The sequence below is a fragment of the Gossypium raimondii genome, chromosome 11, assembly GCF_025698545.1.
Source record: "Gossypium raimondii isolate GPD5lz chromosome 11, ASM2569854v1, whole genome shotgun sequence".
Taxonomy (NCBI): Eukaryota; Viridiplantae; Streptophyta; class Magnoliopsida; order Malvales; family Malvaceae; genus Gossypium; species Gossypium raimondii.
The window spans coordinates 7,626,555-7,651,553 of record NC_068575.1 but is presented as its reverse complement, the minus strand read 5'-3'; the positions used below and the strand labels follow the sequence as shown (position 1 = coordinate 7,651,553).

Here is a 24,999-nt window from a genome sequence, read left to right as displayed (position 1 = left end):
GGTTATGTGTTCTGGGAGTATTTGGTAGGTCCCAAGTTTGAGCCTTCGCTTGGGCAAATTTTGGTATTTTGAATAAATTAGGTCTTACTCTTGTTCAGTAGGATTTTATTTAATTTTTGGGTAAATAACATCAGAATGGACCTGTTGGTCTGGTGGTTAAATGGTGTGTTATTATGGTGGAGGTCTTGTGTTTGAATCCCTATGCAGGCAAGGGTATTATTTTTCGCTCAAATTTAGGGATAGAGTTGTGTAATAGTGGGATTCTGAGTAGTGGATGTGTAGTGAAAATTAGATGAGAAGATTAAGGGATTTTGGAGGTTATCGGGATTTTATTTTATTTTTTTCCCATAACCAAATTTTGACTCTCTTTTCCAAAAAAATTCTGCTGTCTATTCTTCTCCCTCACCTCTTGCCGAAATTCTCTAAGTTTTTCCATCTTTCTCTTCTTTTTTCTTCTTGATTTTTCCCTAATCCATTTATTTTCCTTTGTTTTCGTACGCGGTTAGTGCTCGCTTAGTTTCGGTAAGTGTTTCTCTTTGTTTCTGTCATGAATCTCTTAGCGACTGAAGTGGTAATATTTTTTCTCTGCGATTTGGGCGTAGGGGGAGGATCGGACTGGTGAATTTAGTGTTCTTATCTTAACAATAGTTAAACGCAGGGTTATTGTTGGTGGCTTTGGAGTGCTCGGGGACTGTTTTAGCATCGAATAAAACCAGGTGTGTACCCGAAACGCAAAAAAAAGGGTTCGGCAAAAAGCTGAAATTGCTTGCTGTTTGGACAACAGTAGTAGGCTAACTTTGAAAAATTGTCATAAATTGTGGAAATATAATTAGAGGATGAACAAAATATGGAATTAAAGCTTATTGAGTCTAGTTTCTCATAGAAAAAACGGTGTAAGTAATGGAATTGTAAATCGTAAGGTATAATAAACTTTGTGAGACAAGGTCAGAATGAATTTGGGTTCCCCTGTTCTGACTTTGGAAAATCATCAAAAATTGGATAAAAATAATTAGGGGTTAAAATTTACATTTTTAAATTATTAATAAGTCTATTTTCAATAGAAACAAATGGAAACATCATCCAAATATTGTACTAAGAGATACTTAATTTTTAGCAAAGAAGGGACGAAGCTGTCAGACATCAGAACATGGGTAGGTTTGAAGTTTTTACTATACTTATTGGATGAACCAAAAATTCTAAAAATTTTATGGTAAAAAGGTATTTGATTCTAGTTTCGAAGACATCAAGCGGATCTTAATTCGAAATTCTTTAGCTCAAGATATAAATAATTTAGTAATAGTGACTCAAATAGACAGCTTTGAAGGAACATATAAGTAAATAGTGAAAACATATATGAATAATTAACTAGCATGGGTTACATTAAAAATGGATCACGTGGCCAAGGCCAATTTGGGCCGAGTGGGCCACATGGGCGTGTGAGCCCGTTTTTCTAAAAAGTTCTGTAAGGTTGCACGGGTCGCCCAAGTCGACTATGGACCTACTATAAGGTCGGTAAGCTTTACTTAAACCCCTATATGTGTGATCTGTCTGTCTGATTTCTATATCGATCATGACTTATGATATCTGAATGTATGTACTATTAATTGCATAATGGCATGATATATTCTGTATGTTGCATTGCATCGGGGTGGGTTGATGATATTTGGAGGAAGTGTCTGAAAGGCTATTAAGCCTGTTATCTGGTAGCTTAGCCGCAACCTTCTGATTATGTGCCACATTTCGGTACAGCATGGTGTGTAGGGATGAGTGGGTTGATTTAATCCCCACATGGTGTGTAGGGTTGGACGGAGATGGTGTGTAGAGGCTAGTTGGTAGGATTCTGATTTACTGTATCTACATTCTGTAACTAATATGGGCCAAGGCCCTAATGTATTTCTAAGACTGCATCTGAATTGGCTAAGGCTCAAACTGATTCTGTGATGGGCACAGGCTTCAGACTGTATCTAACTGAATTCTGTTGATTATCTGTATGCATGTTTTCTGTGGGGATTACACACTAAGTTTGCGAAAACTCACCCTTTCACTGTTTAATCTGTACAGGTAATCCCCAGACTTGACGGATCGGTGCAGTGGAGGACTCGACGGTGGCCACATGTAAATTTTAGACCGTTTTTCGTTAATGCCTAGAATTTATTACTTATTTGGGGTTTTTGATGTATCTTTTGGACTATGGAATGGCTGGCTTTAAATTTGGGACTTTATACTGTTTTTTATGGATTTTTTTTTAAAACTGTAACTCTACAAAACACGGTTTTTTTTTAAACTAAGGTTTTTCGTAAATAAAAAACGATTTTCCCTAAATTAATTGGTTACAAAAGCTTCCGCTAAGTGACAAGTACTAAAGCAAATCAACTAGTTTTTTTTTCGAATTAAATAAAAGCTAACTTACTGTAACAGTTTTTAAACTCGACAATCTTGTCTTCAAATCCCTTTCCATGGACATCGCCAGATTCGACCATAACGTCTAGACCGGGTTTGGGGTGTTACACTATGATTGTTTGGTTTATAAGTCCGGTAATGCTTCATAACCCTGTTCTGGTGTCGGATACGGGTTAGGGGTGTTACATATACGGATTCAACTTGTGCGACATAGTCCGTATTGCGGTGGCAACCCTCAGTCCTTCACCCCCATAGATCCCCCTATTTTTCCTCTCTGTTTTATTTCTTTAACAAATGACGGGATTCGAGTTACACAACTCTAACACTATCCATTTGGGTAGTTATGTCCCTATAAAGAGTTATGAGACCTCCTATAAATAGGAGAGGAATTTCATTTGTAGGATAAACCCAAAAATATAGAAAAAAAAAGTTTCTTTCTGATCTCCGACCAATTTTTTTATATTTCTATATTATTTTATCAATTTTACCAAGCAATGGAGGAAAAAAATTTTACTTTTTCTTTCCATTTTTCCATCTTTTCTACCAATCACACCTATGGAAAGAAAATTCATATTTTTATCTTTCTATTTTTCTATCCTTCAATTTTTCATCTTTTCAATTTTCTTTTCACTCTACTAAACAAAGCTTAAAGGTAATAAAAAAGAAAAGAAAAGAAAACACCATAAGATTGTATATGAAAAATTAAACACAAAAGTAAACAATCTGACAATTAACACTAAATTCATCCTATCAACAGAATCATGAAAATTCAAAACTAACAATCTCAGCAATGAAATTTCACCAAATCAACCTCAAAACTCGAATGGAATGCTAAAAAGATTAACACAATCACCATTAGGTGTCAAAATGTGGAACTTTTATAAATTATAGATACCATATTAAACCAGAAAACACAAGAATAACATTAAAAGAAAATGTCAAACTTAGATACCAAATAATGTATTAAGCCTTATTTAATGTTGATTGAATTTTAATTTTTTTTGCCAAGATTGAATTTAGTGAAGGTACTTTAGATGGAATAATTGAAAAAATTATGGAAGTGTAAATTTTGAAAGATAATTAACGAAAATAAAATATTAAAAAGAGTGTGAATGATGAATCCAAAATTTGAAGGTGATAATGAAAATGAAATACCATATACCACTCGAGAATTAAGTGCCTTTTTAATTAAATAATTGTAATTAATATTTATTTTCTATTCTTTTCTTTCATCAACCGAATAGAATTTTGATAAGTGGATTTTATTTTATTTTATTTTATTTTATTTTATTAATAAAAGCAGAGTTAATTGTATAGAAATTTTTAAATTATGATTTTAGTTTCAATTATTGATGTTATATCAATTAAGTCTTTTGTTATAAAATCGTTAATTTAATCATTTAGTTACATATCAAATTTTATGTAGCTAAATCTAAAATAAAAATTTAAAGAAGTAGGACGTTGTCGTATAATTTTAAAAGTAAAACTAAAAATAAAGTCAACGATAAAGTTTCTATAAAAATTTGAAAACCTCAAAATTAAGGTTTTTAAAGCATCTATTTTTCTTAAAATTTTTAATTTAAATTATATCACTTAAGATATAATGTGTCATTCAAATTTAATATTTTAGTAATAGAAGGATCTAATTAATATAACTTCAATAGTTAGGGATGTAATTAGAATAATTTGAAGTTTAGGGGCCAATATAGAATGAAGGTCATAGTTTGAGGATGCTTTTGTGGAATTAACTCATAAAAGAATGTTTTCACAAAAAATTTTTAGTCACTCAACTTCAAAAAGTTACAAAATGGTCATTAAACTATTTGAAAGCTTTCATTTAAGTTATTGGGTTGTTAAAATTATTGTTGTACGACACTATCTGTATTAATTGAAAGTTCCCTTCTCTTTCTCTTCTACGGGTAAGTTTCTTTTTCATGAAATAATTTTAAATGTCACGAATCTGCAAACCAAAATCCAAATAGCTTTCTTCTTTGATTTTCAACATTGACAGTCATATTGACTTGTATCTAAGGTACGTTCTTTTACTCACCAATGGATACTGATTCACCATACCGATTGTTGAATTATCACTTGAAGCTCGCTAGCTGAACTTTTTTTTATTTATAAAAAAGCTTAACAATCCAATGAAACTTTTAAATAGTTCAAAGACTTAAATAAAAACTTTTAAATAACTCAGTAACTATTTTGTAACCTTTTTTAAAATTAAGTGACCAAAATATAAATTTATTAATAGTTTAGTGACCTTGAGTGTAATTTACCCTTAAAAAAGGTTCCTCCTAAACCATGTCGTCTATGGAAATTTTACCGTTTTAGCAGGACGTATCAATGTCTGAATTTGTCGCCTAAATTTGCAAAAGATTGATCCACTTATATCACCCTGAACTATTGTCTCCTTGGTCCTCCTTCGTTTATAGTTATAAGTTTATACAACAAAAACGTGAGCTTAATTGCGCCCCCAAAAAAAAAAACAAACAAAACAAAACAATATCATGGAAGATCAGGGTTTCCTTCTTCTATATCACTCTCATGAAGGGGCCAACTCGACTGCAACTCATATGGAGTCAAAGAAAGTGTCTTGATGATCTTTTGCATGCTGTGTTGTCGACTAAAGTTGGGTTTTGGGAGGCTTTTCCATTTGTTTAGGCTTCGATTGTTTAGATTGTCCTCAACTGAATGCATCTCAATGCCTCCTTTCACCAAATGAGCTGAACCTCCTCCTCCTTCTTCTTCTTCTTCTTCTATGGCCTCAGCTGATTTTTTGTTATTGTACATGAGATAGAGGATCAACTGAGCTGAACCCAAGATAAAACCAATAGCATTTGGCACCTGTTATTTTTTTATGAAACAAACTTGTTATGGTATGAGGAGATTAGAGAGGAAATGTGGGAAAAGAAAATGTGGACTTACTCCAATGTAGATATCTTTCACAAGCAATGCATAAGCAGACCAAACACCAGCATTGAGGAACAAGAAAAATGAAAGTAAAAATGGCATGTACTCCACACTCTTCGTCTTTATCACTGTCCTCTGTTGGAACATCAAAAAATTATGCATCTTTCCTTGGAATGTAGTTTTAGTAGGTAAAAGTTTTATGGGGAAAGCTGAATTGTATTTTATCCATTTACTCAAAAAATGGATAAAATAATTCCCTGTACATTAGATTAAAGAGCAAATCGGTCTTTTATTAAAAATTATATCTATTTTTACTGTTAAAAACTTATTCCTATATGTCAAAATGAAGTACACGTATTATTTGACACTTTTTAGTTATTCCGTCAACCATGCCAGTTTTTAACAGAAATGATTAATTTGCTCTTTGAATTAATGTACAGGGACTAATTTGTCTACTTTTTAAGTAAAGGAGTCAAAATGCATTCTGACTCTTAATATAAGAGCCTATATGATACTTTTATCAATTTTAGTATCACTTATACTGAATGGATTTCAAGGGTTTGCAATCAGTCAGTTTGGTTAAGAAACTCACCATGACAGATAGAGGCGATGCATACATGCCAATGGTTAAACCAGCACATATGATTCCCACAAAGGTTAGCCTCATTGTCCCATGAAATGCCAAAAGAGTCACCGCAATGACTGCTCCAAGAAAACCAACATCCAATATAGCTACCAACTTTGCTGATTTAACCTGGAAAACAGCACATATGTATATATATGAACCATGTATGGTTCAGTCAATTATTTCATCGAACAACTTAAGAGGAATATCACCTTCTTATCTTTAGGGGCATATACGAGGAAGAGTATAACATAGATGAGCTGAAAGATGGCACCAGCACCATTCACTGTCACAACAAGTAAACCATCTGGATTCATAATTCCATAGAAAGTCCACAAGCTAGTGCTCAAAAAGGTTGTTATGTAAGGAACCCCTTTGTAATTCTCAGTTGATTTCTTCTTTACCACCCACCAAAATGTTTTTCTGGAAAAACAAACATAAACCCAAAATTTTGTACTAAGTCAAATACCATGTCAATTTGAAGTATCAACTTTAGTGTACCAGTGGAGATATGACCCATTTGATAGTAATATATATGTACTAACTTCGTATGCAGATATAAACGTCATGATGATGTCTATATACAAATGGACATGTATGAACATACATATGTCCAACACATATCTGTGACGTTTAATCCGAGTCCGAGTAATATAAGCAGAAAGCCTGATGCAGAGATGGTGCATTTGTGGAGAACTAGTCTTAGAAAATGGCTGAATTTTACTTACATGGGAGAAGCAAAAACCAGTATTGAAATTATATTGCCTGCAAAAAAGTTGAGTAACAAAAAATCAAAATCATACGATTTGGAGAAAGATACACAAAACCCGACACTGATTAAGGCTGTTAGAGAAAAGAACTAAACCAATAATGCCAATGATGAAGCTCAAGCTAGCCATTGAAGCAGAGGATGGTTGGAAGGAATGAAGAGAAAGAGGCTATGTTGTGTGGTGGGTGAATGAAAGATGGGGAAGAAGCTATAAACTCTTTTTGCAACATAAGGTCCAACATCAATCCATGTTTCTTCGACACGTTTTGGTCTGAAATCGTTATCTAATTTGTACTTTTGTCGAATTGTGGACCATCTCTTGGTTAAAACATGATTTTATGTCTCGAAAAGCTTTACTATTTTCCATGTCAGGACAAAAACTTCCATCTCCCTTTGAACATAAATTCATTTCAAACACAAAAGATTTGGGGAGGAACGGTCCAATTAAATGGTAGGTGTGAAATATAATAAATATTTGAGATAACTTGAAACAACAGTATTTGGTCATAGGGAATGGATATAAACCTTTCCTTATTTTTCTTGTTTATTTTTTTACTTTTTAAGATTAAGAAGTCAAGTTGAATATGCCTTTACCATGGTAGCTCAACAACAAATGTAGGCCTAACTAAGAGATCTTATCTTAATCTTATCCTAAATTATTGTAAAAAATTAAACACCTAAATGAAATTATCAATGTCATGGATGGAGGGCCATGATATGTTCATGTTGACATTTGCTTTTTATAAAGACTTGACACATCGCATATCTACATTGATATATGTGGGCGTGGGGGGATGGTTTTTGGTTCTTCCCATCAAAGAAGACAAGCAAAGCAACGTTGTAGAATAGTTGGAAGTGAAGGTGCTAATTCTGGTTGAACAATTTGATTAGATTTTTATGTTTTCGTATAATGGTAGGACTTTTTCAGTAAGACTGTCCTCATCAGTCATCACCCTGCCGACAATGGGTTTTGTTTGTTTTTAAAACTATTCATGCATGGTGAATTAACATCACATGTTAGTGAGGTTATAAACTATCATTTTCGAATCATCTTTTTGGTTTCTTAGTAAAGGGGATCTTCTACATTGAAAATCTTTCATACTTAACTTCACACACAAGAATTAACTATGTTTGCAATATTTAGAGAATTAATCGATTAAAATAATTTCCATACAAAGAATAACGATTTAAACTCGATCTCAAAATTCAGAAATTTCAAAAATTATAGTTATCTCATCTACTATGTCAATTGATATATATTCTTACTTTGTTTGTCACTTGGAGAAATTTTTTTGTGTAACTTACCTTTTTTCACTTGATTTCTTCAAGATTCATTTCAAAAATTTAAAGATAGCCTATAAACCTGTTAACATACGGTTAATCAATGTTTTTGCTTGATCAGCGATAGTTATCTTGCTTACAAATCTCTCTAAGTAGTGGTCACAAACCTTACAAACTCTTTTTCTTATAATAAATTTCTCACCAAAAGCATGAGCTTCATTAATAGTATCACCTAAACAAACATAAAACTCAAATATAGATTCAAATTTAGATATTTTTAAGGTATCAACCTTGTAGTAAGCATCTAAAATTTTGATGTTGCTTCCTAGATATCCTTTTGAATTCTTGTGGATAAATTACATTGAAAATAGCATACATTGCCTTCCAGTTGTAATTTGCAACCTTGTCTTCCTCTGTTATTCAAGTTGCTTAAGGTTTTGGTGTTTTTGCAATAATTTAAGGTGGTTTTCACCCTATTAACATAACTTTTTAAGCTTTTTCATCAATTCATTTATGAAAACTCTCATATGTGCTTTCTAATATGAATAGTGTTAGAGTTTGTGTGACTCGAATCCCATCACTTGTTGAAGAAATAAATATAGTTCCCGCGGTACGGACCATTCCACACAAATTGAATTTGTATAAAACTATACTTCCACTATTTGACTTTGGTTAGAACAGAGTTTTTTAACCCTTAAATTGATGTAGTCGAATCTCCTCTTGCATCATTCGTTTTTCCATCATTAGTGAATTTCTTCTCCTCTGCTCGTGGTTTTTTCCCAAGAGGGTTTCCATATAAAATTGGTGTGTTATTATTTTTTCTTATTTTATTATTTTGCGATCGTTCAACCGTCATTATCGACGTTTATTATAACAGATAGTTTAACCCATCTAACAGTGGTGGTCATGTGGTCGATTCTCCTTTTTTCTCATAGCTTGTATTTGAACTTATTAGACACAGAATTATCACCAATTAAATTAGGCCTTTTTCTCTTACACCACCATAGTGGCCACAACAATAAAACTTTGCACACAAAGATTATTAATGCAATTTAGACTTAACCTACATCTACAAAATCTTACTCAAAGAACCAATCACTAATATAACCTCGATACAATGAGCAAAAATTTTAGCATAATCCCAACACTCTCAAATTGCAACATCACTTTTGTACATCAAAATTTAGTTTTGACTACCTACTATCTCAATCACCTAGTAGTAGGGACGAAGTTAGAAGTTTATTTTTGGGGAAGGGGTAAAATTAAATTATAAAATTTTAAAGGGGTTAAGGTGTAATTTTATTTTTATATATGCTTGTTATTTTAGAATTTTAAAAGAACTAAACTGATTTTTTTTCATCCTTGGAAGTAAAATATATTTTTACCATTAAACTAACTTATAATTTAAAAAAATTTAAGGGACTAAAAAGAAAAATTTTCATTTAAGAGGGGTCGGGGCGTGCTTGCCCCCTTGCACTGTGTAGGTAAATTAAGTCAAACAAAAATGACAAAATACTCTCAAGAACAAATAGTTCCTTATTTGAACAAATATGGGAAAACTCGCCCAAAAACCTGTTTGTACATAAATCGAAGTAGACAACTAAAACATCAATGACTATCATGTTATCCTTGAAAGCATGCCTTATCTTCAATCATTTATCATCCTATACCATGCTATCTTTTACTATACCCATATAGGACACTTGTCAACCCCTAATCTTATTAGTGAAGTCTAAAAATTCGATTGACAGTGTACCAAATATTTTTCCTAAATAAAATACATACCATAAATCTTATTAAAATTAAGAAATTTTAGTACTAATCCAAATTGAGTCTAGCATTGGTCCAACTATATCAGCTTCTCATGGCATAAAGAGGCCGATTAAAGCCCCAGCTAGACGAAGCCCAACCAAAACCCAAGTGTCTATTATCATCTTCTCCCCTTTTGGGTCTGTCGTTACCAACGCGTGGGCGCAACGATTATGCGTCGCTCTGTGAATTGATTTTCAGATTCGGACTCCAATCAAGTGAAGTGCTACACCCAGCGGCAAAGGTTTTTCATTTCTTGAGATCCCAACTCTGATCCCTTCTGAAATCTTTGCTTTTACAGTTCTCACCAAGATGTTCAAAAAGTAAGGCCTTTTTCTTGGTTTGTTTTTAATTCCTTAGCTTTAAGGTTCACGGTTTTGCTTATCTATAGTTCTGTTTTCAATTGAGTTGCTAAGATGCAAGAAACCACGATTTCTAGTGAATTGTTTTCTATAAAGGAAAGTTTTTGTATGCTGTAATTGGGTTATGGAATATTGGTGGTGCTATGCAAGTATTTTAATTATTAATGCTTTATAGGATGCGTAAAGCTTTGGGCAATAATGGTTGTCCGTAGGTATAGTTTAGTGATTGTTTATTAATGCCCAATGTAACCAAGTTTACAGCCATTTTCTACAGAATTGTAACCATTCAATTACTAATAGCTAAGATATTTTATGCTTAGGATACTATCAACGTTTCAATTTGGTGTTTTGAGTTATGTGTAGTTAGAATGCCAATTTTTCCATATGCTGTAAATGTCTCCCCCCCCCCCCTCCTTTTTTTTTTTTGTAGATTTTCATCTGAAGATGTGTCTTCACAAAACCAAGTCAAAGCATCTGTGCAGAGGAAAATTCGGCAAAGCATTGCTGAGGAGGTATAAAACTAGTTTATCTCATTATTTTGGTTTCAAAAATTATGATAACAGTTAAGCTTTGAAACTTGTTTTTGTTTTGTTTAATGTATTGATGCCTTTATGCAGTACCCAGGACTTGAGCCTGTGTTGGATGATTTGCTTCCGAAGAAGGCCCCTTTAATTGTTGTGAAATGGTCTGTTTCTCCTTTACTATTGCTTTGGCATGTGTCCCTGAGACATGATGCTAACAGTTTCATTCGTTTGCAGTCAAAACCATTTGAATCTGGTATTGGTTAATAGTGTTCCACTATTCTTCAATATTCGTGATGGACCATACATGCCCACTCTCAGACTCCTTCACCAGTGTAAGTATTTCATCATTGTACTTGTACCTTTCATAGATTGTAGCTTTGCTACTTCATAATTGGGTCTTTCTTCTGTTTTGACTTTGATCCTCATTTATTTGAGTGATATTCAGACAATATTATAGGATGACTATGCATTTCATTGTTGGATTGTTTACTTGACTCTTCTATGACAGCTTTGTGCTTTACTCTTATGTATCCTCTTGCCGTGGAGATCAAAATATAATCATTCTGCAAATTCATTTTGCAGATCCGAACATAATGAAAAAGTTTCAAGTGGATCGTGGTGCGATAAGATTTGTCCTTGCTGGTGCAAACATAATGTGTCCTGGTCTTACATCCCCTGGTGGTGCTTTGGATGATGAAGTGGAAGCAGAAACTCCTGTGGTATGAATCATCTTCTCAGTCACAGTGTATATATTTCTTTGGCATCTTCCTAATATCTGATATGTCAACTAATCATCCATTCAGGCAATAATGGCTGAAGGAAAACAACATGCTCTTGCAATTGGCTTTACCAAAATGTCAGCTAAAGACATGTGAGTTACATTCTAGTTGTTTCTGTGCATTTCAATTAAATGGACTTCCAAACTTCAACTTGAAAAGCATAGTGTATTTCTTCCTCCTACTTGAAAGGAGAGTAACATTGCTGAGAATATGGCATCACTTTGCTAGCTGTGTTCATTCTTTGGTCGCTTGCCTTTTAGTTAAAATATTCTTTGTTTCTTTTTTGGGGGTTTAGTTCGTATCCTTGTACACACTTTCTATTTCCAAACTGACTAGAATTTTCGTCCTAGCTAAATGTTGTTAAACTACAATAACTGTGTGTTCATTTCCATTTGCAGAAAGGCAATCAACAAGGGAATTGGGGTAGACAACATGCATTATCTCAATGATGGCCTATGGAAGGTATGTATACATAACCATGTCATCTCTTGATGGTATAAATCACTTGTATTTGTCTGTTTTTTTCTATTAAAGATCAACATGTTTATTGCGAGGTGTCTACAATGAGCATTCATGCATCATAGTATTTGATATTATTATTAAATCGGTCTTTGCATTCTGTTATTTCCCAGATGGAGAAGCTAGAATGAGCAACTCTCGGGGGAGAACAACTGCAATGCCATACATGCAAAAAGTTAAAGATAAACTTGAAGAAAGAAAAGTTACAATATAGTTGTGGTTCTTCTTTGCATTGCAGTTTGTCTATATGTTTTGAGATGTTTGTAACCAGCTGGAAGAAGTTGCATGATGAATCTGTCAAATCCTTTTCCCTTGTGTTTGATGTATGCCAATACTGTAGAGAGAATCTTTGTTTTCCATATGACTACAAATATTGCGGCTGGATTTTTGGATTGAACAAAATGGCAGCTTATCTCCTCTCAGCTCAGCTCCTTTAATTATCTCACCATTATTCAAGATCTTCTATGTCGTATACAAGAAAGAATTAGACCGATCAATAGGGTGAGTCAAATTGATTTTGGGTTGGGTCTAATTATTTCAGTTTATGTAAGGTAACCATTTCACCCATTCCTTAAAGTTGTTCCCCTGGCATGCAACAAAAGGAGATTCCAAACCTTTTAAACAACTTCTGCTAGAATTGGCTGACAATGGCCTTGTCTTAATTTGAGACGATACTCTTTAAGTAGTTCATGTAGCTTGAGAACTTGATCCATAAACACCTAGGCTATTTGACAAGGCTGTGAAAGGATGCACCAAAGGAATGAAATGTGCTCAGTAGGACAGCCTATCTACCATAACTAATACAGTGTCAAAGCCCCTAGGCTTTGGAAAGCCTTCCACAAGATCAGTACCCTTTGTGGGATTGGTAGGGCTAAAGCAACCCTGGCTGTGGTGACTGCTTATTGGTTCGAAAAGAATTTAAAGCTTTGGTGATCAGTTTGTACCACAAAATGTGTTTCCACTGGGTAAGAATTCCACGTCTGCAACATTCACCTTACAAACAACTCTGATGGAGTAAAATAAAGACAACTCTTGTCCTAACTATAAGTCATTAAACTAAAACATATTATAATAAAATTAAAACATGTCCAAAACTAATCTTTTAACCTTTGAACTCCTAATATCTTGAATTAATATGTACAAATGCATATACTTCTGGAAAAAAAAGATATCATAACTTGAGTTTTTGAAGTTGGATTAGTGCATTTCAAAATATGTGAGAAAGCTAATAAACAACCCTACATATCGATGGTGACAATTATGTCAACTCTCGGTCCATCCAAAACTTGTTGCAGTTTCAAACTTTCAAAATAGAATTAGGTTAATTGATTTTACTCTATTTAATCATCCAAAAAATGTGTTACAAATTTTGACTACTTTAAATTTAGGTCATTTTGGGTTACTTATTTAAGTTCGAACTCAAATCAGTTTCAAGTATAAATTTAAATTGGAAGTTTGAATTATCAACTTTTATAATCGAATTCAATTGAATTGAATTTGTACTTAAACTATTCAATTAAATTTTTAAATTCAAAACAGAATTGCTTTTAACTTTGTATGAAAACAAATGAAGGGTAGTAACTAAAATAGTGATTTAAAAAGTCATCAAAGAAAAATTGCTTTAAAAATTTTAACATTTTAATTATGGATATATAAAACATTTGTTGACTCTAAAAAATTCAACAGTTGTTTAACATGATTAATAATTTAAAACATACATTTGTTGACATTGATTCTTGATGAAATGATGAAGGCATTTTCGATTTTTATTTGAATTTAAATCATGTAAACCATTAAGAATGGTTTAATGATACATTCTATAAAATTGAAAAATTAATCGAGATTAAAATCAAATTTGCGCATGAATTGTGGTTTTATGTGTAATAAAAATTTTACACTAATTAAATTATTAAATAATAAATATCTATAATTTATTACTAATAATTGCTGATTATTTGAGCAAGCCTCATGGATAGAAGTAAAAAACCTCTAAATGAAATAGCCGGTGAATGGACTACCGTTCACAAAAAGCCCAACAAAGGGAATGCAGCAACAAACTCCAAAAAAGGATTTGTACCTGCAAATGCATTATTTTATCCTAATCAGGGATATTATGAACCATATCCAATGGTAAACCAACCAATGTCCCAAGATCTGTATTTAGCATCACAAACCAGTTATTCTGAAACAATCAAAAGATCTGAAAATTTGTTGAAAAAACAACAAATTGAAGAAGAAAAAGAAATTTCAAAAATAAAATATTTTTATAATCCTGGTATATCACCAGAATTTTATTGTTTTATAAACGAGATATGGAAAACCCATATTTCAAATCAAAGAGCCAATTTTAGAAGAGCTCTTACACAGTTTTCATTATTTTTAGTTGAAAAAACAACTAAGGAAAATGAAGCTGGAGATTTATTACTAAAATCATTTTATATAAAGAATGAGATGAGTCCCAAATGGAATTCATGGATATTAAGGAGATAAATAATCTTCTTGATACTCTTCAATATTTTATTCATAAAGGAAAAATAATCCTATTATGAATAAGGTATTTAGAATCTGTTTACATAATAAATCTAGACACAGTTTTACCGGTAGAAATATTCAACAAAATAAATGGAATTATTTGTAACCAGCAGACTCAATTCCAAAAAGTTTTTTCGAATATTTTCTACAATCTTATGTTTTATAAATTTCATAGGTGAAAAATTTCCAACTATAAAATATAGATTGGATCATGAACCGTTTGATATAACCAATATTGAATGGGATTTTGTAAGAGAAATAGTTGTACAAAACTTTTCTTTTAATCTTTTAAAAGATTTTCCAGCAATAGTAAAATCTAAATTACAAAACATCATAAAGAATGATGATTTTTTCTATTACTTTCATATTGAAATAAGTAGCTTTATTGGTATTGCTGAAAAAGAAAAATTTTATCAGCCATATCAGATATGGGTTATTCAAAGGATGATTGGAAGTCACCAATTATCTGCTGTAAAAGAGGTCAAAGAACACTTGACAAAAAACATTAACAGGTGTTATAATGATCCAAATTATTATCAGACCCAAGCAGGGATTGATATTGTAGCAACAACCCAAGATCTTCTTCAACAAGAAATTTATCAACTATGGACCGATGGAAGAAGGATATTGGCATATTATAATGGAGATATCCAAGAAAATAAAGATGAAGAATCTTTAAGGCTATTAAAAAAGATAGTTGATATAGAAATTGAAGATTATCCATCTCATCTTTTGGAACAAATCAGAAGTAAGTGGAAAGCTTCGAACTCACCAAGAATTTCACTAGATTCATTAAATCTAGATGAAATTGAAGAAATGAATCTCAACAATATGCAAGAAGGTTGAAGTCAAAAAAAATGGCAACCTGAAAGAAAGGAAATCCACATACCAACAACAAAGTTTGGCAACGTGGAAGTCATCATGATGCAAACATGGAAATAACCATGAAGTAAGCAGTGATGTAAGAATCCAGATGCAACCAACCAAGATTGCAATATGGATTGATGATGACGCAAGCAGTGATGGAAGCAACCATTAATGCTAGTTAAAGACATCTAGATGCAGACAACAAAGATTTGCAATGTGGATCAACCATCAAATCAATGATGGAACAAGACTGTGAAACATGGAAGCAACCATAATCACAGAAGCAAAAAGACACATGAAACGTGGAAGTAACCACATCCATGAAGTATTGGATCCTTATCAGAACTACTGTTCGGGATTCAAAATACAATTGTATAGAATTTGTAATCTCCTCTATAAATAGGGAGGAAAGATCAATTGTACAGACATCTTAGAATTATCGAATAATATTATCTTGTACATTATCAAATAATCTTCTCTTTTATAGTTTTCCTTTACTAGAGTCTTGTAGATCCTTCCTCTCATACTCAACCACCCTTACCACCCTTTCCCCTGTTTGGTATCAGAGGTGCCGGTGTAACGAATTTCTAGAAAAATAATAACGTAATATTCATTGTAAGTTTTTGTCTTTAATTTACATTTCTGTTTGTTTCACAGTTATTTGTTTCAAAACCCATATATCTGTTATTATGTCTTCTTGTTGCCGTTGAGTCCAGGGAGAACGTTAGGCGTTGTGTGAAGACGATTAAGATAATAGACAATTTTAGGTACCAGAAACAAATATTATGGAACAAATCGAGTGTCAATTTCAAGATAAAACTTGTAATCATATTATGCATATAGACTCTAGAAATGAAAATAATATTTCATCTCTGAGTAAGGGTATTAACAGTCTAGTAGATATGACTTCTTTTTATTTTTCTAAGTTATACAACAAGGTTAGTAAGGTAGAAGAAAAGGTAAATAATTTAGGAAATATTAAAAATTTAGACTTAAACCATGAGTCAAAAGAAATATTAACTAATGTTAATAATAAATTAGATCAGGTTAATAATAATAATATGGAGTCTGCTGTAGATTTAGTTCTATTATATTACGGTAATAGTAATGTAATATTAGCTTTGTGATAGCTCGAAATAGGGCCTAATCGGAATAGTGGTTTCGTAACCACAAATCCGAAGTGAAATAGTTTTATTTTATAAATTTTTATTAGTTACTGATTGATTGAAATATTGTGTGAAAACATGGATAGAAAATTTTAATGATTTAGTGCCTAATTGAATTTTTAGGACTAAATCGAGAAAAATGCAAAGTGTGTCTAATTAGCGATTAAATGACTTAATTGAATTATTGCATGAAATTGGAAGTGTTTATGTGGCAATTAGACCATAAATTAGTGTTATGGACACAAAAGGGTATTTCTAGAAAAATATCTAAGTAATGGGTCAAGGGCATTTTTGTCCAAATTGAATAAAAGACAAAATAAAGATGAAAACAAGTGTTCATCTTCTTAAAAAGTTGAAGCTTGCTGCCGAAATTTTCATGTTACCATAGCTAGGGTTCTTGATTTTTCTAAACTCAATTGTAAGTGACTTCTTGCCCCGTTTTTAATTATTTTCGTATTTCTATGCTTATTGATGCTTGAATTTCATGTTTCTACTATTTAATTTAAATGAAATTAAAGTTTAAAAATTGACCCATTCATGATATAATTGTAAATTGATTAGTGATGTTAGATAATGAATGTTTGAAGTGTTAATTACAAGTTTTACTAGATGAATTTCAATGAAAATGTTGAAAAAGGGCTAAATTGTGAAAGATGGTAAAGTGTGCATAAAGTTGTGATTTTGTGAAATTGAGGGCTGTTATGAGCATGAAATATGGTTTAGTGAAGTTTGAAATTTAAGAATTTAGTGAATTTTATTTTTACGAGCTTAGGGACAAAAGTGGAATTTTTGAAAAGTTTAGGGAAAAATGTAAATTTGCCAAAAGTGTTGTGTATGAATTGTATTTGAATGAAATGTTGATAAAATGTATTAAATTGTGTTAATATAGATCAAGAAAGAAGAAATAGTGCAAGTGATCGGGGAAAAGAGAAAGTTATCGACTAAATTACAAAAATAGTCGTTTTGCATCCGAGGTAAGTTACGTGTAAATAATAGTTATATTTTTATAAATTGTGAATTATATTTGATATGTGAATTAATATTGAATGTGGAAGGAAAATTGTTCATGAATTATTCAAGTGTTAAAGTGTTGAAAATAAAGTGTTAAGTGTAAATTCCCGGTTGAACTTAGGAATAGAAGTGGATACAAGTGACATGTCACTAGAGATCAGTGTTACAGTGTTACAGTGAGTCCCGAGTGCTGGGTGATCTAGCATGTGTTGCAGACACCTGACAGCTTGTGTGAGTAGGCCCGTGGACATTTCCAGTGTTATTGATCAGTGGTAGCTTGGCTACGTTTGATGGTAGCCGGCTACATAATAGTGGTAACCGGCTACATTTCGATGGTAACCGGCTACATAATGATGGTAACCGGCTACATATCGTTGTTGCACTTATGTGCTAAATCTTTACGTATCTGTGTATATTCCAGTGTTCAACGGGATTAATAATGAGTTAAAGTGAATATGAAATGAAGTGTGTATGCGGTACATTTGAAAAGAATGAGCATAGTGATAAAGGTTAAGTGTGAAAATGTATATGCAAGTGAATTGGTAAGATTGTGCATGTATAAGTGATTGAAATTGCTAAGAAATGTTTTGATTAGTTATATGTTAAAAGTGTTAATTATTAAATGAGTAATTATTGTTTACATGTAACTTACTAAGCTATTAGTAGCTTACACCTTTCTTCTTTTCCTTTGTTTTATAGTGATTTGAACTTGATCGAATTGGGGATCGTCGGAGCTCGTATCACACTATCATAATCATCTCGGTATTATGTGCTTTTCAAAATGTTTAAACTATGGCATGTATAGAGTCTTGATCATTTTGAGCATGTTCAAATGATATGGCTAATATTAGCTATTGAAGTAGCTATTAAAGAATATGTTTTGGTGTTATATATGTTAAAATGGTAACTAATTCAAAGAAGCAGTTTCTTAGACAGCAGCAATGACGTGAAGGTGAAAAATCACCATAAATAGTAAAAATGAAATTAGAGAGTGAATTATATATAGAATTAAAGCTTATCAAGTCTATTTTTATATGAAAGAAACGGTGTAGGCAAAGGAATTCTTTATTTTGAGATATTTGAATTTTAGTGAGACAGGGTCAGAATGGTTTTTGAAGTCCCCTGTTCTGATTTTGGAAATCATTATAAATTGTAAAGAAATAATTATAGGTCATAATTTATATGTCTAGATTCCTTAGTGAGACTATTTTCAAAATAAATAAACGGTAACCTTATATGAATTCTGTACAAAGAGATAATTGATTTTTAGTGGCAAGAGGTCAGATCTGTCGAGCTGTGAAACAGGGGATACTTTAATGAATAAACTGTACTAATTGGCTAAGTCAAAAATTCTGAAAATTTTATGGTAAGTAGGAATATAAGTCTAGTTTCAGGGAAAATTTACGGATTTAAATTTTGAGTTTCGTAACTTGAGTTATAATTAAATTAGTGACAGTCGTGCAGGTGGACAGGTTTGTTGTAAACAGTGAATTTAATTTTAAAAGCAAATTTTTATACTCCGAATTGGTAAGTTAAATTGGATAACATCTCGTACTCGATTCCGGCGACGGTCTCGGGTAAGGGGTGCTACAAGCTTTATCTGAAGAAGAAAACACTTCTTCTGATGAATCATCATCTATGTTAAAAAATTATAAAAAAAAAACATAAAAAAACGTAAAAAAGAAGAAAATCAACAACAAAAATATGATTTCCTATCCTATAAAAATCTTATAGACCATTGGAAAGTAAAATATACTAATATTACTGATAAATTAGAACAGGTAGAATATTTAAAGTTAATAAAAGAACTTTATGAAAACATAAAGATCTATTTAGAATGTTTAATTATCATTATATTCTAAAATATGATGATACAGATAGTAGTAATTTGAGTAATTCTGAAAACGCAGAATTATTTAAAAATCAATCTGATGAAGAAAAAACTTCAACAGATCAGGATGAAGATATAAAAGTCTCTACTTGTAATTCTGATGAAGAAAAAACTTCATCTGAAGATGAAAATATAGAAATTCCAGATCCTATGGATTTTAAAAAAACAGATCCTAATGGAAAAAGAAAAATAGAGTCAGATAGTCAAACAGATGATTATCTTAGATCTTTAAATAAAGATTTTGAAATTGATAAAGACACAGTTAGAATTTTTGGTAATAAAACCGAAAATATAGCTACAAATGATGTAAAAATGAATATTCAGGAGAAACATCTAGTCAACCTGTTCAACCAAGAATAGATGAATTAAATAAAAGAAATGTCGCCAAGGAGAAATATACTTAGATTTAACTAATATTCCTATTTCAAGCTAATATTTCTATTTTAGCATATAATGATAATTAAACATTCTAAATAGATCTTTATGTTTTCATAAAGTTCTATTAACTTTAAATATTCTACTGTTCTAATTTATCAAGTAGTATTAGTATATTTTACTTTCCAATGTTCTATAAGATTTTTATAGGACAGAAATCATGTTTTGTTGTTGATTTTCTTCTTTTTACGTTTTTTATGTTTTTTTTATAATTTTTAACATAGATGACGATTCATCGAAGAAGTGTTTTCTTCTTCAAATAAAGTTACATTACTATTCTTGTAATATAATGGACCTAAATCTACATCGACTCCATATTATTATTAATAACTTGATCTAATTTATTATTAACACTAGTTAATATTTCTTTAGACTCATGGTTTAAGTCTAAATTTTAATATCTCCTAAATTATTTACTTTTTCTTCTACCTTACTAACCTTGTTGTATAACTTAGAAAAATTAAAAGAAGTCATATCTACTAGACTGTTAATACCCTTACTCAGAGATGAAATATTATTTTCATTTCTAGAGTCTCTATGCGTAATATGATTACAAGTTTTATCTTGAAATTGACACTCGATTTGTTCCATAATATTTGTTTCTGGTACCTAAGACCGTCTATTATCTTAATCATCTTCACACAACGCCTAACGTCCTCCTTGGACTCAACGGCAACAAGAAGACAGAATAACAGATATATGGGTTTTGAAACAAATAACTGTGAAACAAACAGAAATGTAAATCAAAGACAAAAACTTACAATAAATATTATGATATTATTTCTCCAGAAATTCGTTACACCGGCATCTCATATACATGAAACTTTAATTTTGATTCAATTGTACACATTTAAAGAAATGAATACGATATTTATTTTCATATTGGATTAATATAATTGTTTGTCTATGTAATATTTCAACATAAAATGGTGCTAATTCGATAATGTTGTCACGATTTGTAAAATTTGAATAACTTCAAATTTTATGCATAAATTGCACAAAATCCAAATTCATGTATGACATTTCACATTGAATTAAAGTTCATATACGCTTTGATACTTATCCCTATTTTAATTTATAAGAATTTGGTCCTCGTACTTTACAAAAACTAAAAATTTAATCTAGTTATTGATAAATACATGAACTTAAACCGTTGTTTTTTTGTTAAATTATTGCATTACACATTGAATTGTTGATTTGGGTAAAGTATAAGAACTATCAAATTAATTTCGGTAGAGTATAAGAACCAAACTATCAAATTAAAGTCAAGGACTAACTTTGACATTCAAAATCAATTACATTTAAGTATACATTTCCTTGGGGTTAAATATGTTCCAAGTCCTCATCGTTTTGCACATTTGAAATTTAGTCCATCTACTATTATTTCTAAGAATTTAATCCCTCTATTTTTTCAGATTTAAAAGCTTAGGAATTTAGATTTGCATTTTGAAATCCGAAAAGTAAATAGACTAAATTCCTGAAAATAAAAGTAGGGGACTGAATTTCATATGTATAAAGAGTATAAGGAGTTTATCCATATTTTAACTGATTCCCTTGCTTCGATACACGTGTATGGTTGAAAACAAAGAACTAAGATCCAAATCAATAAACTCAACCACACAGAAACAAACCCAACCTCACCAAATAAAACCCTCTCATAATCGAAACCCTAACCTCCATTGTGTATCACTTTGCTTGCAAGTCGCGGCGCCTCCCCCAACTTCACACCAGCAAAGCAAAAGCTTTACCAATGGTCTCTTTACCCTCTTCCCACAATTCTCAAACTCTTGTTTCTCTTAAAGACAACAACAAAAGATCTAATCTTTCTTCTTCTTTTTTTGGTTTTTTTTTCTTACATTAACAGGGGATCGATTTAGTCGCAGGAGGTAAGAGCAAGAAGACGAAGAGGACAGCCCCCAAATCCGATGATATTTACCTCAAACTCCTCGTCAAGGTCTCACCTTTATCCCCATTCTCTGCATAAAAATGTAGCCTTTTATTTGTGTTTTTGAATAAATGTTGCGATTTTTGTTTTTGGGTCATAGCTTTACCGTTTCCTTGTAAGAAGAACTGGGAGCAAATTCAATGCTGTGATATTGAAACGTTTGTTTATGAGCAAAGTTAACAAGCCTCCACTATCTCTCTCTAGGCTTATTGAATTCATGAAGGGAAAGGTATTTATTTGTTTACATTAGTAGATTTTTCTGGGTTTTTTAGGATCTTTATATTGGTATTGATATATGGTTTAATGCCTTTTGTAATTTGTAGGAGGATAAGATTGCTGTGGTAGTGGGGACAGTGACGGATGATATTAGGGTTTATGAGGTTCCTGCTTTGAAGGTTACTGCTCTTAGGTTTACTGAGACTGCTAGAGCTAGGATTGAGAAAGCTGGTGGAGAATGCTTGACTTTTGATCAGCTTGCTTTGAGGGCACCTTTGGGTCAAAACACGGTATGGGGATCTCTTGTTTCATTTATTTTTGAGTGCTTCATGACATTAATTAGTCATTGGTCTTTTTTTTGTTGTTTCAAATGTATGTATGTTGATTTGTTTATTGATTCAGTTGGTGTTTTTAAGTTAATGTTTTCATCAAATTTCATTTCCAACTTTGTTCATTTGTCAAAAGCTCGTTGAAATTGAAATGTTAATGTTACTTTCACGCACAATTGATCGAGGGTAGTGCGCAACTTACCTGTTTACATTGTCCATTTAGGTTTGTGCTATTCCTTCTTCATCTGGGAGGATTTCCTTAATTATTTCAACTTTTCTTTGTTTCTCTTTATACGAACATAGAAATGATGCACTTTTTGACTGGTAATGGACCATGTTCTGCCATGTCATTTCTTCAATAGGAAGTGAAGTCCATTGGTCTTGCCTTAAACCCAATCTTTTGCTATCTTCTGATAATTCTTGTCTTCTGAAAGAAGAAACTGTTTTGTCTGGATTCTTAAGAGTTACTTTGGGTGGAAATGCAGGTTCTCCTCAGAGGTCCAAAGAATTCCCGTGAAGCAGTTAAACACTTTGGTCCTGCTCCCGGTGTTCCTCACAGCCACACCAAGCCATATGTGCGCTCGAAGGGAAGGAAGTATGAGAGGGCTAGAGGAAGAAGGAACAGCAAGGGATTTAGAGTTTAATATTACTGCACTACTTGATTTTGAGGCCTGTTTGTTATTTAGGTTTTCATTTTCAGTTGTTTACTTGCTTATGTTTGCATCTTATTCATGGATTGTTTAGTAGCTTGTTTGAGGAAGAACCTTTCTTATGCTACGAAGTGGAGCATGTTTAAGCGTTTTAATGTTTTATTTTACTCAAACATGGAATTCTTTGTCTGAATCATTCTTCAAGCACTTTTTTATGATTTCTTAAAGTTCAAATCTGGTTCATAGAATCTAACATGAGAAATCGCATTAATAAAACTAAAAGAGATAACAAAGCAGCTTTGAGCATAGAGATGAAACAAAGCAGATCAGAAACTTATTATGAAATCAAGAATGTGTGAGTTAATTTCATCAGCTCTTTCTTGGTTGATGAAATGACCAACACCCTCCATTATCACAACTTCATCTAACATGGGCGCATCTCTTTTGAAATCTTCACCATTAACATATTCCTTCATCCCTGGTGTGGTATAAACGCTGTCAAGATCCCCCACAATGAACTTCACAGGTACTTTCACTTGTGTATTAGTCCATGGTGCTGTCTGCTCCCAGTTTCTGCAATATATCGGAGAGGAATTAGGCTAAAACTCATAAGATCAGAGTTTTTTTCAAAATATTTTCCAGGTAAAAACGTACAAATCAAAAGCTCTGTAGTAGTTAAGAGCACCAGTGAAGCCTTTTTTATTGAATTTGTTGGCATAATAACTAAGATCTTCTTCAGAGAACCAGGATGGCAAGGTAATTGGGGTATCTGGTTTGATACCAAAAGCATTATCTTTAGGCATGCAAGGGGGACCTGGTTTTCGACTCGAAATGATTTTCTTTAGAACATTTGAAGCTCCATAGCGAGCTATCTCTGCTTCAATCTTTCCAGGTTCCTACAGCAAAGTTCCATAATGAAGCCATGTTTGAGTAAAAACAATAGGATTCTGTGTCATAATGTAAGAAATAAAAAACCTGGAATCTGCAAATATAGTAATCATCTCCAAAGAAAAGTCTCATGCTCTCAACAGGCTTCATCTGTGGTTTTCTTGGCATGAACGGGACGCTGAGGCACACAAAAGCTTTGACTCTATCGGGACGAAACAAGCAAAGGTACCATCCAATAATGGCACCCCAATCATGAGCAACCAGAAAGACCTGCTCTACACCAAGAGAGTCAATGAGTGCAACGAGGTCACCAACGATGTGCATGCAAGAGTAGCTAGTGATAGCAGTGGGAGCTTCGGTATCACCATAGCCACGGAGATCCGGGGCAACAGCGTGGTAGCCGAGAGAGCTTAGTGCAAGAATTTGATGCCTCCAAGTGTACCATAGTTCCGGGAAGCCATGAAGGAAGAGGATAACCGGTCCTTCTCCTTTTTCAGCTACATGCATCGATATACCATTGACATTCACCATCTTATGCCGTATTCCTTCCATTGCTCTCTCTCTTTCACCCTCTGTGTTCCCTTGTGGCCTTTGCTCTTTGTCAAATGTGATGATGAATGCTTGATATAGGGACAAAAAGCCAACGGGCGGAGCCACCCAGGGGATAAATAAAATAAAATACTGGTCCTTTTTTTTTTCCAAAAAAAAATAATTATGAAGGCTGAATTCACTCCACAAAAATATTGAAAATAACTCATCAAAATATTTGAAAAAGAATTATTTTATATAAAAAAATCTATTTTCACTACTAAAACACAAGAATCTCTAATTTTATAAAAAAATATATATTATGGCTTTTCTTGTAATTGATTAGGAATTTTATAAAAATTTAATTTTTTAAATTTATTGAATGAGTTTAGAATGTTAGTTTTTATGGGTAATAAATTTTAGAGGTTAATACAAATCATTGAAGAAATTAGAACCGATTGTATTTATAATCTTGAATATTGAATAGTAATTTAACAATTTTATTTAAAAGTTGTTGTTTGCTACTGTGATTATTATTATGAATCTTGTGTTTAAAATTT

The 24,999-nt window shown here is 32.2% G+C and overlaps 4 protein-coding genes and 1 long non-coding RNA gene across 5 annotated transcripts; 3 read left to right on the top strand and 2 right to left on the bottom strand.

Annotated features, from left to right (window-relative positions):
• Positions 1 to 4,788: 4,788 nt before the first annotated feature.
• Positions 4,789 to 6,950, bottom strand: LOC105761070 (bidirectional sugar transporter SWEET16). Its single transcript, XM_012578738.2, has 6 exons — positions 6,804 to 6,950; positions 6,667 to 6,703; positions 6,151 to 6,361; positions 5,906 to 6,067; positions 5,329 to 5,448; positions 4,789 to 5,247 (listed from the first exon to the last, which is right to left on the bottom strand). The coding sequence occupies exons 1-6, from the start codon at positions 6,835 to 6,837 to the stop codon at positions 4,909 to 4,911; spliced, it is 903 nt and encodes a 300-aa protein (XP_012434192.1). The 5' UTR covers positions 6,838 to 6,950; the 3' UTR covers positions 4,789 to 4,908.
• A 2,948-nt stretch (positions 6,951 to 9,898) lies between these two features.
• LOC105761073 (uncharacterized) lies at positions 9,899 to 12,403 on the top strand. The gene is made up of 8 exons (XM_012578742.2): positions 9,899 to 10,120; positions 10,590 to 10,671; positions 10,777 to 10,844; positions 10,918 to 11,015; positions 11,266 to 11,402; positions 11,487 to 11,554; positions 11,861 to 11,924; positions 12,095 to 12,403. The coding sequence occupies exons 1-8, from the start codon at positions 10,110 to 10,112 to the stop codon at positions 12,110 to 12,112; spliced, it is 546 nt and encodes a 181-aa protein (XP_012434196.1). The 5' UTR covers positions 9,899 to 10,109; the 3' UTR covers positions 12,113 to 12,403.
• A 3,425-nt stretch (positions 12,404 to 15,828) lies between these two features.
• LOC128034677 (uncharacterized) lies at positions 15,829 to 18,701 on the top strand. Its single transcript, XR_008190818.1, has 3 exons — positions 15,829 to 15,995; positions 17,436 to 17,520; positions 18,257 to 18,701. It is a non-coding gene; the product is annotated as an uncharacterized LOC128034677 (long non-coding RNA).
• Positions 18,702 to 21,471: 2,770 nt separating this feature from the next.
• LOC105761072 (60S ribosomal protein L18-2) lies at positions 21,472 to 23,216 on the top strand. Its single transcript, XM_012578741.2, has 5 exons — positions 21,472 to 21,636; positions 21,748 to 21,837; positions 21,929 to 22,057; positions 22,152 to 22,334; positions 22,859 to 23,216. The coding sequence occupies exons 1-5, from the start codon at positions 21,634 to 21,636 to the stop codon at positions 23,015 to 23,017; spliced, it is 564 nt and encodes a 187-aa protein (XP_012434195.1). The 5' UTR covers positions 21,472 to 21,633; the 3' UTR covers positions 23,018 to 23,216.
• Positions 23,217 to 23,266: 50 nt separating this feature from the next.
• LOC105761071 (uncharacterized) lies at positions 23,267 to 24,550 on the bottom strand. Its single transcript, XM_012578740.2, has 3 exons — positions 23,999 to 24,550; positions 23,678 to 23,919; positions 23,267 to 23,596 (listed from the first exon to the last, which is right to left on the bottom strand). The coding sequence occupies exons 1-3, from the start codon at positions 24,461 to 24,463 to the stop codon at positions 23,350 to 23,352; spliced, it is 954 nt and encodes a 317-aa protein (XP_012434194.1). The 5' UTR covers positions 24,464 to 24,550; the 3' UTR covers positions 23,267 to 23,349.
• Positions 24,551 to 24,999: the final 449 nt, after the last annotated feature.

Bases quoted from the DNA above. Each gene is read 5' to 3' on its own strand.
- LOC105761070 (XM_012578738.2), bottom strand. From the start codon at position 6,837: ATGGCTAGCTTGAGCTTCATCATTGGCATTATTG. The intron at 6,704-6,803 runs GTTTAGTTCTTT...ACTTTTTTGCAG, and splicing joins CTTCATCATTGGCATTATTG to GCAATATAATTTCAATACTG. The intron at 6,068-6,150 runs GTGATATTCCTC...GCTGTTTTCCAG, and splicing joins ATGCCCCTAAAGATAAGAAG to GTTAAATCAGCAAAGTTGGT.
- LOC105761073 (XM_012578742.2), top strand. The intron at 11,403-11,486 runs GTATGAATCATC...TCATCCATTCAG, and splicing joins TGGAAGCAGAAACTCCTGTG to GCAATAATGGCTGAAGGAAA. The intron at 11,555-11,860 runs GTGAGTTACATT...TTCCATTTGCAG, and splicing joins AAAATGTCAGCTAAAGACAT to AAAGGCAATCAACAAGGGAA.
- LOC105761072 (XM_012578741.2), top strand. The intron at 22,058-22,151 runs GTATTTATTTGT...TGTAATTTGTAG, and splicing joins TTGAATTCATGAAGGGAAAG to GAGGATAAGATTGCTGTGGT. The intron at 22,335-22,858 runs GTATGGGGATCT...GTGGAAATGCAG, and splicing joins CACCTTTGGGTCAAAACACG to GTTCTCCTCAGAGGTCCAAA.
- LOC105761071 (XM_012578740.2), bottom strand. From the start codon at position 24,463: ATGGAAGGAATACGGCATAAGATGGTGAATGTCAATGGTATATCGATG. The intron at 23,920-23,998 runs GTTTTTTATTTC...ACTTTGCTGTAG, and splicing joins ACTATATTTGCAGATTCCAG to GAACCTGGAAAGATTGAAGC. The intron at 23,597-23,677 runs GTACGTTTTTAC...GATATATTGCAG, and splicing joins TACTACAGAGCTTTTGATTT to AAACTGGGAGCAGACAGCAC.